This window comes from Podarcis cretensis, assembly GCF_951804945.1.
Source record: "Podarcis cretensis genome assembly, chromosome: Z".
NCBI lineage: Eukaryota > Metazoa > Chordata > Lepidosauria > Squamata > Lacertidae > Podarcis > Podarcis cretensis.
In genome coordinates this window covers 3581762-3599075 of record NC_137184.1, presented here as the reverse complement: position 1 = coordinate 3599075, position 17314 = coordinate 3581762, and the positions used below count along the sequence as shown (strand labels likewise).

Here is a 17314-nt window from a genome sequence, read left to right as displayed (position 1 = left end):
CACCAAATTTGCTGGGCCGGGCTGGCCTCATTGTGGCCATTAGCCAACTAGATCCAGCAGAGGATACTTTTCTGAACCTCCCAGGAAGGTTGCTCAAAGCAGGTCCCGAGTGCGAGAAGAACCGACCTCCTCATTGAATGCAGGCTGCTGAAGAAAAGGATGGCAATGTGTGGCTGGGAGCTGTAGGGCTTTGAGGAGAAACTGGAGTTACCATGGAGGTCGGTGGTTGTATAATGAAGATTGCACACTGTATTGTAGTTGGAGTTAGAGAGACGCCGGACGGGGAAGGAAGCTGACTGTAAAAACATGCTCAGATGTCGAAGTCATCAAATGAGGTCGAGGAGCCTGAGGTGATAAACAGGAACAGGCTGTGCGTCTGTAGCAAGGAAAGAGAGCCTCCCCCCTCCAGCCGGTGAAGCCTCAGTGGGAGATGGCGCGTGCCTGGAATGTTGGGAGGGGGAAGGATATGACAGCCCTCTCCCTCCACACACACATTCCTCACCCCACATTTCAACAGGCGCAGGAAACACATCTCCTTGGGACAGCCATCAGAGAAGAGCCAAAGGAGCAGGCTTGGAAGAAGGTGGTGGTTCGTGGGGTTTCCTCGCGCAGGGATCACCGTCACTCTTATTAGGCCAGTGGGCACATTTTGATTTTGGGGAGTGATAGTAGCAAGCACCCTCTGGTGACTTCTATAGCCTCTCCCCTAGATCAGCACCCCCACTCCACCCTGATGGAGAGAGAGAAACAGATAAATAGGCACACTTCGCTTTCCCAAAGGATCCGGCTCTTTTCACTTTATGTACTTTTAGAGGGAGGAAATGGGTAAAACACCCTCATGACCAAGGAGCAAACGAGTGAGGGGCTCAGAGGGTTTGTGGGTACCCAGGGAAGGCCTCAAGAACACCATTGCACCTACAGTTGCCAGTCTTTCCCCATCTCTTTGCCACCTGGTGCAGATGAACAACAGAAGGCCCCTACAACAAGCACAGCACATACGTTGGAGCCCCCAACAATCCAGTCAGGCATGTTTTAGTGGCCCAGTGTGCCTGCAAAATCAGGAAGAAAAGAAGCCCCCAAATGTACTACTTTGTTCCTGAACTTCTGAAGCCGCAAGTGCTGCAACGTGAGCTGCCCTGGGGGAGTTTGGTTGGCAGGGACAAGAGGCAGAGCCTTTTCAGTTGTGGCCCCCTGATTACAAAACGAACTCCACTGGAGTGGTGCATTGAGCCCCCACATTGCCTGCTTCTTTTATGTTTGTTTATTGCAAGTTTATTTATTGAAAACAATTACCAAACCCAAAGTATTGTCTTCTTAGGCAAATACGTGTACATATGCTAAGTTTTGTATGTAGGCTTCCACATGGTGTCAAAACAATTTTGGAAAATCTTTTATGTGACAGGTTAAGCTCACATCCACAGGATATACAGACAATTCCCCATTTGCACACAATCAGCACACATGTGCCTGCTGACACACACACCATTTTTGGTGCTGAAAGGGGGTGGGGCAGAACAGGGTGGGGCGGAACGGGACAGATCAGACTAGCGCACTTTCCACTGATGTGCGCAGAGGCCAGGGACATGAGCAGGGATTCTGCTGTGCCTCAAATGAAAGCTTTAATGTACTGCTTTTTATTAAGTGTATAATAAACAAGACTAATGAAGCACCCCAACATTTCAAAGAAAGGAAGGAAAACAATTTAGCATGGTCACATATAAGGTAAGGAGATTATAGGGAGAATTGTTCAAAAAAGTGGTACTGTGGATGTCAGGGGTTCAGGAGCAGAAGCACAGGGAAGAGGGGAGATGGAGAGCGAAGGGGAAGAATCCGAGGGCAGCGTAGGAGAAGATGACAGTGGCCCAAGGGATTCCATGAGCCTCTCCAGCGAATCGGAAGATTCACAGAAGGGGGCGCCAGTGGCCAGGGGAAGGGGGTTCCCAAGGGGAACACCCCAGGAGCAAGGGGGCAGCAGGGACTCCCAGAGCAGCAGTTGGAAATCAGGACCAGCTTCCCCACCAGAGCAGAGTGGGGGGGAAGAGTCCCAGGTATCGGGGCCAGTGGATTCCCCACCAGGGAGAGAAGATAAGGCAGGGCTTACCACACCTCCATCGGAGAGTCAGACAACGGAGGGGAGGTCAAATCCGGCCAGTATCCCGGAAGAGGGAAGCAGTGACAGAAGTAGTGTAACAGTCAGGAGGAAGGTCACTGGGTTGGCGCGAGAGGCAAGTTCAAATGTACAGGAGCGCGGGACAGCAGAGAATGAGGATCGGGAACCGGGTCCTAAAGCCCGCCGGAGACAGGGGGAGGAGCTAAGCGACTCAGCGTCAGAAGAGTCCAGAAAGGGGGATGCCCCAGCGGGCAGGAGGACCCAGAGGAGGAGAAAGCAGCGGAAAAGGTGGAGCAGGGCTAGGATCTTAAACTGGTGTCAGAGGGGAGGAGATTCAGACGGGACTTCGCCGGTCTAGGGTTTAAGATGTAGAGCTGCGCGCTGCGGCTTTGAAATGGAAACTGAACCTCAATAAAGACTTTTGTACATAACGACAGCCTGGCGTTGGTCCTCTGTGAGCTGGGACCTAGGGGCAGCTCTGACAGTAGCATTCCAAGACAAGACATAAACAATGGATCAAAAACTCACATGATCAAAAACAGTGCTGGATGAAATCATATGTAGATGGAATTTGCCATTCTTGTGACAGTGTTGTTAAAATAAGCTACAAAAAACCCCACCAGACATCCACAAAATCTGCTTCCCCACTGACAACCTGCAGTTGGTGGGTCAGTTTTGCTGACGTGCCTATGAAATAAGGCTTTTAAAAACCAGCTCATAATAGAGTGCTTTGGGTTATATTTACTTTTTCATAGTAAAATTATAAATTGGTTGGGAGCAAAAGAGGCCCCGCCACACAGTAGACGTGCGATGCCAGCTTCCCAGAAGGTAGATCACTGCTGATTCCTGGAAGGGAGAGAGCATGTAGTATGGTGGCGAGTAGGGCACCTGGAACAAATGCACCAGTATGTACACTGGATTTGTGTGTTTGCACCATGCTGACCTCCTTTCCCTTCTCCTTTCTGGGACCCACCTGCCAGGAAGCTGGAATAGTGACTCTACCCAAGCCTCTTCTGAGTCTAAGCCCAGAATACAGTATTACCTCGGGTTAAGAACTTAATTCATTCTGGAGGTCCGTTCTTAACCTGAAACCGTTCTTAATCTGAGGTACCACTTTAGCTAATGGGGCCTCCTGCTGCCGCCACACCGTCATTGCGCAATTTCTGTTCTCATCCTGAAGCAAAGTTCTGAACCCGAGGTACTATTTCTGGGTTAGCGGAGTCTGTAACCTGAAGCTTCTGTAACCCGAGGTACCACTGTAATAGAATTGTAGAGCCGAAAGGGATCTAGTCCAGCTCCATGCAATTGGCATTTGCTTTGGAAGGGAAGGTTATAAATTCTTGGTGCATTTAATTTATTTCATCATCATCATCATTTTATTTGCAAGCTATCTTTCCATGGTTAAAACTATGCTCAGGGTGGCTTACAATATGAAAAAAAGAGAACTGAATCGACCCCCCTTTTTCTTCTCATATGCGACAACTGAATGTGGCGCTGTATTTTCAGTAGTTTCTTGGTTTTTGATCCCTCCTCTGTATCTGTGTTTTATTTTTCTACTTTCACATTTATTTTTATTTACCATACCCATCATTTTTATGGTATTCTGTTTGTGTTTATGCCAATCAACTTTTAATTAATAACTGAATGTGGTGCTGTATTTTCAGTAGTTTCTTGGTTTTTGATCCCTCCTCTGTATCTGTGTTTTATTTTTCTACTTTCACGTTTATTTTTATTTACCATACCCATCATTTTTATGGTATTCTGTTTGCGTTTATGCCAATCAACTTTTAATTAAAAAATATGAAAGAACTGCAACATAACAAAAGTAGTAATAAATAATAAAAAGCACATTAAAAAAACACAACCAAATTGATCGATTTCCACATAAATCATTAGATCTTAAAACAATGATACAATAATAATATTATCAACAGCAGCAATTTTGTTGTTGTTGTTTAGTCGTTTAGTCGTGTCCGACTCTTCGTGACCCCATAGACCAGAGCACGCCAGGCACCTCTGTCCTCCACTGCCTCCCGCAGTTTGGTCAAACTCATGCTGGTAACCTCAAAAACACTATCCAACCATCTCATCCTCTGTCGTCCCCTTCTTCTTGTGCCCTCCATCTTTCCCAACATCAGGGTCTTCTCCAGGGAGTCTTCTCTTCTCATGAGATGGCCAAAGTACTGGAGCCTCAGCTTCACGATCTGTCCTTCCAGTGAGCACTCAGGGCTAATTTCCTTAAGAATGGATAGGTTTGATCTTCTTGCAGTCCATGGGACTCTCAAGAGTCTCCTCCAAACCATAATTCAAAAGCACCAATTCTTCGGCGATCAGCCTTCTTTATGGTCCAGCTCTCACTTCCATACATCACTACTGGGAAAACCATAGCTTTAACTATACGGACCTTTGTTGGCAAGGTGACATCTCTACTTCTCAAGATGCTGTCTAGGCTTGCCATTGCCCTTCTCCCAAGAAGCAGGCGTCTTTTAATTTCGTGGCTGCTCTCACCATCTGCAGTGATCATGGAGCCCAAGAAAGTAAAATCTCTCACTGCCTCCATTTCTTCCCCTTCTATTTGCCAGGAGGTGATGGGACCAGTGGCCATGATCTTCGTTTTTTTGATGTTGAGCTTCAGACCATATTTTGCGCTCTCCTCTTTCACCCTCATTAAAAGGTTCTTTAATTCCTCCTCACTTTCTGCAGCAATAAACCCCCCTAAAAAATACCCCAGTCTTAGAGTCAGCCTCAACTTTTGCAGCTGGAGTCAGTCAGGGTCTCACCCTCCCAGGCCAGGTGGGAAAGGCCAGCAAGGGGGAGGGAGCAGGTCTTCTGGGGCTCCCAGCCAATACGTTTAACAAAAGAAAAATTGTGCCACTTAGTTGTAAGTAAACCTGCTAAGCAGTGAACAGATTAATAAATATAGCAGTTTCCCCCAATGTTCTGACCTGAGGAGAGGGAGGAAAGTGAGATGGTGGTTGCAGACCATGCCCTGAGGTTCGGGAGGAAGTGGGGTAATGTAATTTCACGACTGACACCAGGGCTTAAACCTGTGGTTCCCACAAGGGGCAATTCGAGAATGAGTTATTAACAGTGAATTTGCATTTCTTATGGTTCTAGGGGCCTCATATACAGCATATAAATATATATTGTGACATACACATTTTAAAAATTAAAATAAGAATGTACACGGTGGTCAGCTGGTGGCAATAGAGAGTTTATCTAAACAGAAAATTCACTGGGTGCATTCAGGGAGAGTAGCGCTCCAGGGTGGGGTGTGCACCAGGATTTTAGAGATGCTTAGGTGGGGCATGGCCAAAAAAAGATTGGTAAGCACTGGTTTAAATGGAATGGTTTGCTCCTCTCACCAACACCTCCAGCCAGATTGCACCCTTCAGTGACCTCTTCAGCATATCCTTCCCCCTCTCTTGCCAGCTGGCTGAGCCAAGGAGGAAAGAGAAGGTGCTCAAGGAACCAGTGCCTGAAAACATGATTGCCATCAAGGGAGTCCAGGAACTTCCAAGCACCTAGAGAGGCTGTTTTTTACCTCTCCAAGAAAAACAAAAACAGGGTATCCAGGAAATTCTTAGCACGAAGTTAGCAAGCTCAACGGGAGATGGGGAAAGAAGTGAAGAGCTGGTTCTGGCAAGTGCATTTTTAAGTGGCTGTTTTTACTCGCCTCCACAATATTTTCCCTCCCCTGCTTTTCTAGCCACAATGGTCGTGTCAGAAGCAACAGAGACCTCTGAATGCTGTTTGCTGTTTCCAATAAATGTGGTTTGGTTTCGAACTATGCATCTGATGAGCTTATGCCACAAGAGAGGATGTTAGGAACCTATGGCACTCCAGATGTTGCTGGACTCCAACTCCCATCATCCCTGGCCATTGGCCACCAACCACTAACCATACCTCTTATGCTGATGGGATGGGCCTGAGAGAAGGTGCTCATCTGAAGAGCCTAACCTGGGCAGGTTAATATAGGGAGATAGGATTTTTCAGAGAGTCTGGGCCCAACCCCAGCACTTTGAATTGTGCCTGGAAACGGACTGGTAGCCAGTGAAGTTGTTTTAGCAGGTGAATCACATCCTCCTTGTAAGCTGCCCCAGTCAGCAGTCTGGCTGCAATGTTATGGACCAGCTGCAGTTTCCAAACGGTTTTCAAAAGCAGCCCTACATGGAGCACATTGCAGTAGTGTAACCCAGATGTAACTAAGGCATGCATCACTGTGGCCAGATACTGTAGTGGTGGGGGATTTGCTTCCAAATCTCTGTGCAGAAAAGGTTCCTGCTTTGCAGGGGGTTGGACTAAATCAAGGTTTACTTCCCCTGGGCTGGTTCACTCCAGCAAAGATCCCTCCGTGGGCCAGACCGCGCTCGCACCCGCAATTTCCGGGGTCTGCACAGACACAACGTCTGCTGTCTGTGTCTGCGCAGACATGATTTCCGTCATCTGCACAGACATGATTTTTGGCATCTGCACAGACGTGATTTTCAGCATCTGAGTATGCGCAGACACGATTTCTGTCACCGCAGAAGCGAGACCCTGTGCCACACCGGTTTAGCTCAGCTTGTGGGGACTTGCCGAGCGAGTTTTCTCAGTTTGGGGGTGGCTCATGGGCCGGTTAAATGACCCCTGTGGGCCACTTGTGGCCCATGGGCTCTAGGTTGCCTACCCCTGGACTAGATGACACTCGTGGTCCCGTCAAACTCAACAATTCTATGATTCGATAATCCTGGGCCAGGTTTTGACCCCACAGGCCCCTAGTTTCCCTTGATGGGCAGGGACATTGCTAGGTATTTTAGAGACTCAGGAAAGGGGAATGTGCACAAAAATGCATATTGAATTACAACTGCAAATGATTAAATAAATGTCTCATATATATATATATATTGCGGTCTTTAGAAAAAAATCACAGGGCCTGGAAGAATGAAAAATAGTGAGAGACTGAAAATGTAATGGACATCTCTTTCCACCACAAGCTCTATGTCAGGGGCGTCTTGAAGCCTGAATAGGGTGAGATACAGTTTGAATATAATTTCTCATGTTTGGATGAGTGCATTTTTTGCACAGTGAACACTTGTGAAATGGGACCTACATGACCATGCAATTTTTTTCATGTTATTTGGCTGGAGAACTGCGCTGCGAAATTCAGACCAGTGCCAATCTCAAGGGGGTGGGGGCTGTGTTCTAGTTAATGTATTGTTTCAGAAAGTGAGAATTAGGGAGGCTCGCCTTTAATTGTGAAGCAAATCAAATTTCTTCCCCATCCCAGGTGGGGGTGGAACAGAATGGGATGGCATTTTGATGAGGATAACATTCTGCATCAGAAGAAGAAACCCCTACCTCACATGCATGAACTGTGTCCAAGGTGGCTGTGTGTGCTAGAAAGCTCAGGGGTGGTGAGACCCCAACCATCGCACCCAGCTTAATTTGCCCAGAAGTAAGTAAGTTTCCTGGGTTCTGCCCTGAGTCTTCCAAGTACCTACCAGCACCCCTGTCCATCAGCAGAAGCCAGGGGCCCTTGAGATCAATGGCTGGCCCGGGATCAAAGGCAAAAGGCCATTGTGAATAATACACAGGTTTACAGGCCTGTCAGATGCTCCTGAAATATTTGTGGAGCCCCAGAGACAGGAAAGGAGTCAAGAAGCATCAAGCACTTAGACACAAATAATAAACTAGAGGGGTTCAGGAATTCAAACAAAACATACAGAGAGGCTTCAATACAAAAGAGGCTCTGGTTGTTGTACATCCAATTGGTTAATAACTTAAATAGTTGCACAAAAATGGAATTTGCAGAACTGCACGTCCTGAAATTCACTCTCCTATAAGAATGGGGGCGGGGGGGAGGGAAGGCTGTTCTGCTTTGCATTTGTTCACCCTATAAGAGGGATGGAGAAGCATTGTCCCTCCATGTGTTATTTGACCCATAGAGACGCAGATGGTGCTGTGGGTTAAACCATAGAGCCTAGGACTTGCCGATCAGAAGGTTGGCGGTTCGAATCCCCGCGACGGGGTGAGCTCCCATTGCTCTACTCCTGCTCCTGCCAACCTAGCAGTTCGAAAGCACGTCCAAGTGCAAGTAGATAAATAGGTACCACTCTGGCGGGAAGGTAAATGGCGTTTCCGTGCGCTGCTCTGGTTCGCCAGAAGCGGCTTAGTCATACTGGCCACATGACCCAGAAGCTGTACGCCGGCTCCCTCGGCCAATAAAGCGAGATGAGCGCTGCAACCCCAGAGTCGGTCATGACTGAACCTAATGCTCAGGGGTCCCTTTACCTTTACCTTTACCCATCAGCCCTGCTGCCAGTGGTCAAGTCCGACTTTCTAGCATATCTCCAGTGAAAAAAAATCACCCTCATTCCCACAAGTTTTCCGAATACTTTATGTCCACCTTGGTGTCCACCTCGCAGTCCCTTTTCCTAAGAAAGAGAGGAAGAAACAGAGGAGTCCATGGGGAAGTCGGATAGGCTAGTCGATCCAGTTCCAGTGATAGGCAGAGCCAGAGCCAATGACAGGAGGAGCCAACTAATTCCAATTTTGTCCTTCTCCTCCTCCCTGTTAGGGATGAATGGACTTGCCAATATAAGTTCCCTCCTTTCTCATCTTTATCAACCTCGAATTCGGTTCTCCACATTTCTCTAGCAATTTTCTATATGTTTCTTTTGGAAAAAAAGATCCTCATGAAAAGTTGTTATCATTTTAGTTTGAATTTCTGCATGCAATTTTGTCTGATATGCACAGTTTTGCAAAGTGCTTTCCTTCAAGAACCTGTGCATTTTTATGTGCACTTCCCCCCTAGTGTATGCAGTCTTGTACACATCACCTGACTGGAGAACTGGATTGCAAAATTTGAGGAAGTGCAGATTTTGAATGACAGCTGCCTTGTGGTTCAGTTTTGTTTCAGAATGTGTGGATTTGATAGGTTCAGCTTTAAATGACTTTCTCCCTAATCCATAGCCCCCAACATTTTGGGAGGGTAATTTGGGGCACCCTAGCTGAGACCACCCCCTGCCCCCTCCATGTCACCAACCCTCCCCCACCCCACCTACCTTTCTCCAGTAGTCCTCCTCCACCACCACCTCGGGAGAAGCAGCGCAGGTTGGACTGACCTTCCAGCAGGTTGCGCTGGGCCTGCGCACTATTGGGAGAAGCAGCATGGCCCAGTGCAGCTTGCCAGAAGTCCAGCCCAGCCTGCACTGCATCTCCTGACACAGCTCAGGCCCAAGCGGCCTGGGGAAGGTTGCACTGGCCTGTGATGTGTCCCCTGATGTGGCATAGACTGGATCTGCTTCTGCCTCCTGCTCCTTGGCACTGCAGATGAACTTCTGGAAGACGAGGTCAGGGTAAGTTTCTCTTCTGTTTTTTGGTCTTCTTTGTGAACTTGCGCCACAGTAGAATGAAAAAAAAATGCCTGTATCTTGCTCCCTCACTCTGGCGCAACCAGCGGGGGGGGGGGGGAGCAAAATTGGGACATTTGGGATTGGGAGAAGAAGCAGGGGCATCTTCTGCCAATTTGGGATGTCCCAGATAATTCGGGACGCTTGAGATGTCTGCTTAACCCTTCTCCCTGCTGAATTGTACAAGGGGCAACCCTGGGTCTAAGGAGGAAGGCGCCAACAGGCAATGCCACCCCCATGGAGGGTAGAATGAGGCTGGTAGGGCAGTGCCCTGTTTGCACAAATGGGTCAGACCCCACTGGTCAGAGAAACAATGTGCCTGCTTCTGTCTCCTTGTTTCTGACTTCTCACCCTAATTTAATTCCTTGCTCCAGATACTTTGCACACAAGGCTTAGGCCATATTCACACCACACATTTAAAGGGCTGTGATACCACTTAACAGTCACCGCCTCTCCCAAGGGCTTATGGGAGTGGTTTGAACACTCAATTTCTCTTTCCAGAGAACTCTGGGATTTGTCCCATGGACTGCAAGAAGATCAAACCTCTCCATTCTTAAGGAAATCAGCCCTGAGTGCTCACTGGAAGGACAGAGAGGTTTTTAACATGGACAAGAAATTAGGTTTCCAGGTGGAAAAATCGAAACTAGAAACGGAATTGTTAGAACCTAAAACTAAGACATTGTCAAGAATGTACAACTTGCTGTTAAAATGGAATACTCAGGATGAAATGGTTAAATCAGCTATGATTAAGTGGGCACAAGACATTGGTTATAACATTATGTTTGCTGACTGGGAACGGTTATGGACCACTGGTATGAAATTTACGGCATGTAATGCCTTAAAAGAAAATATTATGAAAATGATTTACAGGTGGTACATGACACCAGTCAAGCTTGCAAAGATATATCATTTGCCCGATAATAAATGTTGGAAATGTAAGGAAACTGAGGGAACATTCTTTCACCTCTGGTGGACGTGCCCAAGGGTAAAGGCATTCTGGGAAATGATCTATAATGAGCTGAAAAAGGTATTTAGGTATACCTTCTTGAAGAAACCAGAGGCCTTCCTTTTGGGCATTGTCGATCAGAAGGTGCTAAAGAAGGATAGAACCTTTTTTATGTACGCAACAACAGCAGCAAGAATACTCATCGCAAAGTATTGGAAGACACAAGATTTGCCCACCCTGGAAGAATGGCAGATGCAATTGATGGACTATATGGATCTAGCAGAAATGACTGGCAGAATCCGAGATACGGGAGAAGAACAAATAGAAGAAGAATGGAAGAAATTCAAAGATTATCTGCAAAAACATTGTAAATTATATGAATGTTAATGTGATGCAGGATATTGAGACAATGTGGCATTAGTGACAAAGCTGAAAGGAATATGCAAAGATGTTTCATTAGTAATAAGTAAAAGAATCATAGCTTAGTTAACCTAAGGATGGGAGATTAAAAGATGAGTGGATAGCAGCAGGAATGGTTAACTTAAAAGAAATTAAGACACACTAAATTGGTTAAAATAGAGGAAAAATCTGCTGAAACTAAATTGGAAATTTGAAAACAGAAAAGGGAGATGTGAGGAAGTCCAGAAAGAAAGCTGTATGAAATTAAGAATTGAACCTTTTAATTTTGTTTGATTTTTGTTTTTTATTGTTTATTGTTTGTTGTTGTGTTGTTTTGTTTTCTGTGTTATTATAAAATTTGTTGAAATTTTAATAAAAATTATTAAAAAAAAAAAAAAAAGGAAGGACAGATCCTCAAGCTGAGGCTCCAATACTCTGGCCACCTCATGAGAAGAGAAGACTCCCTGGAAAAGACCCTGATGTTGAGAAAGATGGAGGGCACAAGGAGAAGGGGACAACAGAGGATGAGATGGTTGGACAGTGTTCTCGAAGCTACCAGCATGAGTTTGACCAAACTGCGGGAGGCAGTGGAAGGCAGGAGTGCCTGGCGTGCTCTGGTCCATGGGGTCACGAAGAGTCGGACATGACCAAACGACTAAACAACAACAACGAGGGGGGTCTCCTCACAATTCTCAGCACCCTCAACAAACTGCAGCTCCCACCGCTCCTTAGGGCAGGCAATGACCAAGAGCTGTGAATGTCTGGTGTGAATGTGGCCCCCACACACCCCACAACCAGCTCAAGTCTTGATCCCCAGGCAGTCCAAAAGGTGAAGACTCTGGGCTACTTCTCTGCGGGAAGGGGGGAGAGAGAGAGACCACATCCGAGGGTCTCCCTCTGTCAGTGAGCGATCAGCTGTTGTGTTTCGCCCCCCACCCCCCGCATCGTTTGAAGAGCTTCAAAGAGAGAAAGAGAGGGAGGCGGGGGAGTGGGTGGGAGAGAGAGCCAGCAGCATTTCCTATTTGCTGTTTTGGCAGAGACGAGTTCTTGGCAAGCCTCCCTCCAAAGGGAGTCGATTTCCTGCCTCGCTTGGTCATCAAGGCTGAGCCGAGCCAGTTCCAAACATTCAAGCAGTGGGAGCTCCGAGGAGGCGCAGCGAGAGTCTCTGCGACAAAACCATCTCGGTTCCAACCCGTTTCCCTGCTGCCTCTGCCGAACCCCCTGGAAACCAGGACCAAGGCTGGATTGGAGAAGGGCAGAGCTGAGCCGCCTGCTTCTCCCGTGTCCCGTCACCAAGTACCACAGCCCTGCGGAGAGCTCCCCTCCATCACCCCTGTTCCTAGACACGGGCTAAGAGGAGTGAGAGAAGAGGAGAAGAAGCAGCAAGGAGTCCAGGCGCTATGGAGACGGGACGGTGTCTGGCGGTCCTGCTTCTGACCTGGAGCGTTGTGACAGCAGGAGCGAGTAAGTGGCTCTCTTTGGCGGTGCTGAGGGGGAGACAGGTGGGAAGAGCGGCTGCCGCAACTTCATAAACCAACTGGTTCTTGGGTTGCTGCCTTAACTTTGCTGGTTTGCGTAAAACTGGGAAAATAATTATTTAGGGAGAGATTGGGGGACGAGGGGACTCCAGAGGGAACGTAGGAAGCTTCTTCATACCGAGTTGAAACATAGGTTGACTTAGCTCAGTGTTTTGTTTCATGCCGGGGACATGAGCAGCTCCACTCCTGTGTGCCATTGAACTACATCCCTTTCCCTTAGTTATCAGCCGGATAACTGTAAAGCAGGGTGGGATGGGGGGGGTAGAATGGCCATATGACCTATTCCACAGAGGGCATCCCTCTACCTGAAGGACTGCTTGGTCCAAGTCTGGGTTAAAGTTAAAAAAATAAAGAAGAAGGGAATCTTCCCAGGAGGAGCTTAGGAGAAGGGGGCGAGTGCCCAGAACTTTCAGCCTTATCTCTCAAAGGGCAAGAGGCTGCCGGTCAGAAACGGACAAATCTGTCCATTTTGGTGTCTGTTAGTTTTGCATTCTTCCCATCTTAAATCTAGTTCTCCATATTTCTGTAGTAATTTCTGGTTTTGTTTTTGTGTTTTAATTAAAAAGGTCACCAGAATTCTAACCTGAATTTCTCCTAATAAACTCTCTCTTGTATACCGTTTTGACATACTTTAATGCTAGCAGTTTCTCCTGTTAAAAGGCATGTTTTGTATGTTTTTTCTACACTTTTCATGCATGCACACTTTCCTTAATATATTCTTTTTGGCACATGGTGTTTGGTTGCATCACAGAATTCAGAGAAGTGTGAATTTCTAAAGATAACTGTGTTTCGGTTTGCATGTTGGATGGAGAAGTGCATATTAGGTAGTTTCTCATGAAAATGCAAATAAATTTGAATTTATCTCTCATTGCTAGTGGATATACAGAGAGCCAGTAGAAATTGGCCCCATTCAGAAGTCTCCATGACAGTACATGGTGCATGGTTTATTCTGTTTATTGTTTACAAATTCATAATCTGCTTCACAGCCAAAGGTCATCAAAACAGGATACAATAAGAAAAAACCGAAAGGTTACAGGCCCAGTCAACTAAAAGCAATAAAACTGTCAAATAAAAGACTGTCTCTGCAATTGTACAATTCATATTCCATTTAAAAACTGGATCATATTTTACAGAGATCCTTTTAAAATAAAAATGTTTTCAGTAGTGGCCTAAATACTAAGACACATGGTGCTTGCCAAATTTCGGTTGGTAATGTAATTTAGAGGGCTGGAGCTGCAACACTAAAAACTCAGGCTCTAGTGCACGCCAAGTGTGCATGCTAAGTGTGCGTCTATGGTGTGCCATGTGATGCTCTCAGAAGTGGTCCATCAGAGGAAAACAGTTGCCAGGCAGGGATATACAGGGTGACTTGGTTCCAAGTTGTTTAGAGCTTTATATTCCAAAATTCTGAACTGAGCCAAGTAGGATATTGGTAGTTAAGAAACAGGGCTATGGAGGAGGGGACAGCTACCTCTATAAATTCTCAGACCCCATAAAAAATATGTTTTGGGATGTTTCCCACCCTGCTCAGTTACTTGCAACCCTCTCCTAAAAGGTGATGGCTTGGAAGTCAATCACACGGAGAGTGGACGCTTATTTCAGTCCTTGCAAAGAATTGCATTGCTGGATGCTTGGACCAAAATGGGAAACTCTGTGGCTCACGGCTCAGTGCATAAGCCCCTGCTTTTCATGCATGAGGTTCTGGGTTCAAAGCCCACTATCTCCTATATGATACAGTGGCAGGAGTGTTGAACTAGGGCCTGGGAGACCAGAGTTCAAATCCCCACTCAGTCATGAAATTCACTGAGTGGACTCTTCTTCGTTGGTCATCTAGTCCAACCCCGGTAATGCAGGAATCCTTTTGCCCCATTTGGGACTTGAGCCCATGACCTGTGATTAAATGTCTCATGTTCTACTGACTGAGCTATCTGCATCATTTGGCAAAGAGAAAGGTCAATAAGCTAATACATAATATACCAACTCAAGAAATTTCAATACTGCTAAGGGAACCAAACCTTGGTTAATCTTTTGTGGATTCTGACAACCACATAGGTGCTGCTCCCAAGCATCCTTTTATTGAACACTCATCCGGATTTGTTTGTGGGGAGTTTAGGTAGTGTTACCCCACACTAAGGAGTGGGGATAAATTTGATTCAGTTCACATTTAAAAGTGAATCCACCCAATTTGCAGTTTCTGAAAGAAGATGAGAATGGAAATTCTCAATTATCTTAATTTTACAATGCGGCGCTCCAACCAAACAATGTTTACAAAAATGTATAAATTAGGGGGAAGTGCGCATAAAAAGGTTTTTGTTTTTTTAAAAGCATACAAAAATGTATTTTATTAGGGGAAATTGCAAAAAATTGTACATCAGTCAAAACCGCACACTAACATGTTTATTAGAAGAAATCTGCACTAAAATACTGACCAATTTTCATGAGGCTATTATAAAAATTGCAAATTACTGGAGAAATGTGGCGAACTGAATTTAAAGATGAAACACTGACAGAATCAAACCTGACAGATCCCACATATTTTCAAGTGCATTTCCCCATCACTTTGGTCTAACCTTTTCGGGGGCAGCAAACTTGTTGTGCAAGGCCCCCAAAACAACTATAATTTCACAAACTGAATTTGCTGAAATTTGATTGATTCCTGCACAGAAATAGCCACACTTGGAAAGCACCCTAAAACTTTAAAATGAGAGCAGCCTAATTGAGAAATTAGACCATTTCCTGGAGCGTACAGCTGTCAATGGCTACTAGCTATGATGATTACTATTTGCTGTGGGGAAAACTGCTGTTGCTCTCAGATCCTGCTTACGGTGCGGCACCTTGCTAGACACTGTGAGAAAAAGATGTTGAATTAGATGGGCCACTGGCTTGATCTATTAGAACTATACTTATGAGCTGCATACTATTATTGTATCCACATGGACATAGGAATTAATCAATACTTTCTGCCAGAAGAATGGGGAACATGTGGTGCTTCAGGTGTCAGATCCCATTAAATGGTGAGAGATGATGAAAGTCAGAGTCCATAGATTATTAGAATTACCGGTATGCATCTAGTGCATCATAAGGTCTTCAGTTCAGTTCATTTCCCCCCTCCTGCTGGGGCTCCTCTGCAACAAGCAGAAATGTTGCATGCAGGGGCACCCTCTGGGAAGGGGGGGGGGTGAGGCCCCCCTAATTTTCAAGGAGAGGGCTGGTCCCCCTCAGTATTCCATGCCCTGCCAGGCCCTGTTGGGCCTTCTTGCAGCTAGCAGAAGGCTGCACCAGAGTGAGATTGCACCAGCCTGGACAGCATCTCCTGATGTTGCAGGGACTGGCAAAGCCCTGCAGAAGTGTGCACCAGCCTGTGCAATGTTTGGACATGTGTGTGACATCACATGTGCACACCGGACCCCTTCAATCTTGGGGGCAACCTGGCACCTGTGATTGCATGTCAGCTGCCCTTGTTGTTGCATGCTCCAGAAACCTCGACAGGAGATCTAGAGAAGAGGGGCTTTGGGCTCAAATGTATAGGGAAATGTCATTATGGAAGACCATGTTCTGGGTATGCAGGCCGCCACAGGCTCAATCCCGTGCATCTCTCATTTAAAAGATTGCCAGAGCCATTGCAGACAGCTTCCAGTTACAGTCAATGAGACTGAACAAGTTACAGGTAGGTAGCCGTGTTGGTCTGCAGTAGTCGAAACAAAATTTAAAAATTCCTTCCAGTAGCACCTCAGAGACCAACAAAGTTAGTTATTGGTATGAGCTTTCGTGTGCATGCACACTTCTTCAGATACACTGAAACAGAAGTCACCAGACCCTTATACAGTGGTACCTTGGGTTACAGACGCTTCAGGTTACAGACTTTGCTAACCCAGAAATAGTACCTCAGGTTAAGAACTTTGCTTCAGGATGAGAACAGAAATCGCGCGGCGGCAGCAGGAGGCCCCATTAGCTAAAGTGGTACCTCAGGTTAAGAGCAGTTTCAGGGTAGGAACGGACCTCCAGAACTAATTAAGTTCTTAACCCGAGGTACCACTGTATATAGTGAGAGGGTGGGAATGGTGACTGGCTGATAGGTGTGGTAAACCTGTTGAGGACTAAACAAAATAAAAAAATTCCTTCCAGTAGCACCTTAAAGACCAACTAAGTTAGTTCTTGGTATGAGCTTTCGTGTGCATGCACACTTCTTCAGATACACTGAAACAGAAGTCACCAGACCCTTCTATATAGTGAGAAGGTGGGGAGGGGTATTACTCAGAAGGGTGGTGGGATTGGGTGATTGGCAGATAGCTGTGATGAGCCTGTTGACGACTCTTAACGACTGCAATAGGTCTTACAGGAAAAAGCAAGGGGTGAGAAGGTGAAAAATGGCTTTGTCATGTATAATGAGATAAGAATCCAATGTCTTTGTTCAGGCCAGGTCTCTCCATGGTTTTATGTCTGGTAATAAGTTGCAATTCAGCAACTTCTCTTTCCAGTCTATTTCTGAAATTCTTTTGTAATACTGAGCAAGGAAGACAAATAGTCTGGCTTAATATAAAACCACTTTGCATGTTCCCATCAGCTCCAGTAAAAAACCACCCCATGGAGGCTGAACCCTATGTGCACATGAGTTGCTGCCTTGCCAACTTCAGTCTGCCCCCAGCCAGTCCTCACTCTGCCTTCCAGGGGACAGCAGGAGCTGTCAATTTCCCCATATTCCAGGCATGCCAAAAATCCGTTTCGGGGGCCTAATCCGGGCCACTGGCCAATTGAATTCGGCCCCTGTGGCAGTATATGTCCTGGGGTAAAATCCTAAAAAAAAAAAAAAGCTCAGCAACTTTGGTCGGCCCTCACACATGTTCACTTCATCAAATCTGGCCCTCTTTGAAAAAGGTTTGGGGACCCCTACTCAATCTCAAGTTGGGATGGGGGAGAAGGCAGTGAC

The 17314-nt window shown here is 46.2% G+C and overlaps 1 protein-coding gene across 2 annotated transcripts in view; it reads left to right on the top strand.

The window, feature by feature from the left end:
- Positions 1-11953: 11953 nt before the first annotated feature.
- ENG (endoglin) overlaps positions 11954-17314 on the top strand; it is a 54666-nt gene continuing 49305 nt past the window's right edge. The window contains exon 1 of one of the 2 annotated variants that reach the window (XM_079962076.1): positions 11954-12313. In XM_079962076.1, coding sequence (XP_079818202.1) covers positions 12250-12313 — 64 coding nt within the window. In that variant the 5' untranslated portion in view covers positions 11954-12249. The remainder of the gene's footprint in view (positions 12314-17314) is intronic. The other variant, XM_079962075.1, reaches the window with a different exon arrangement.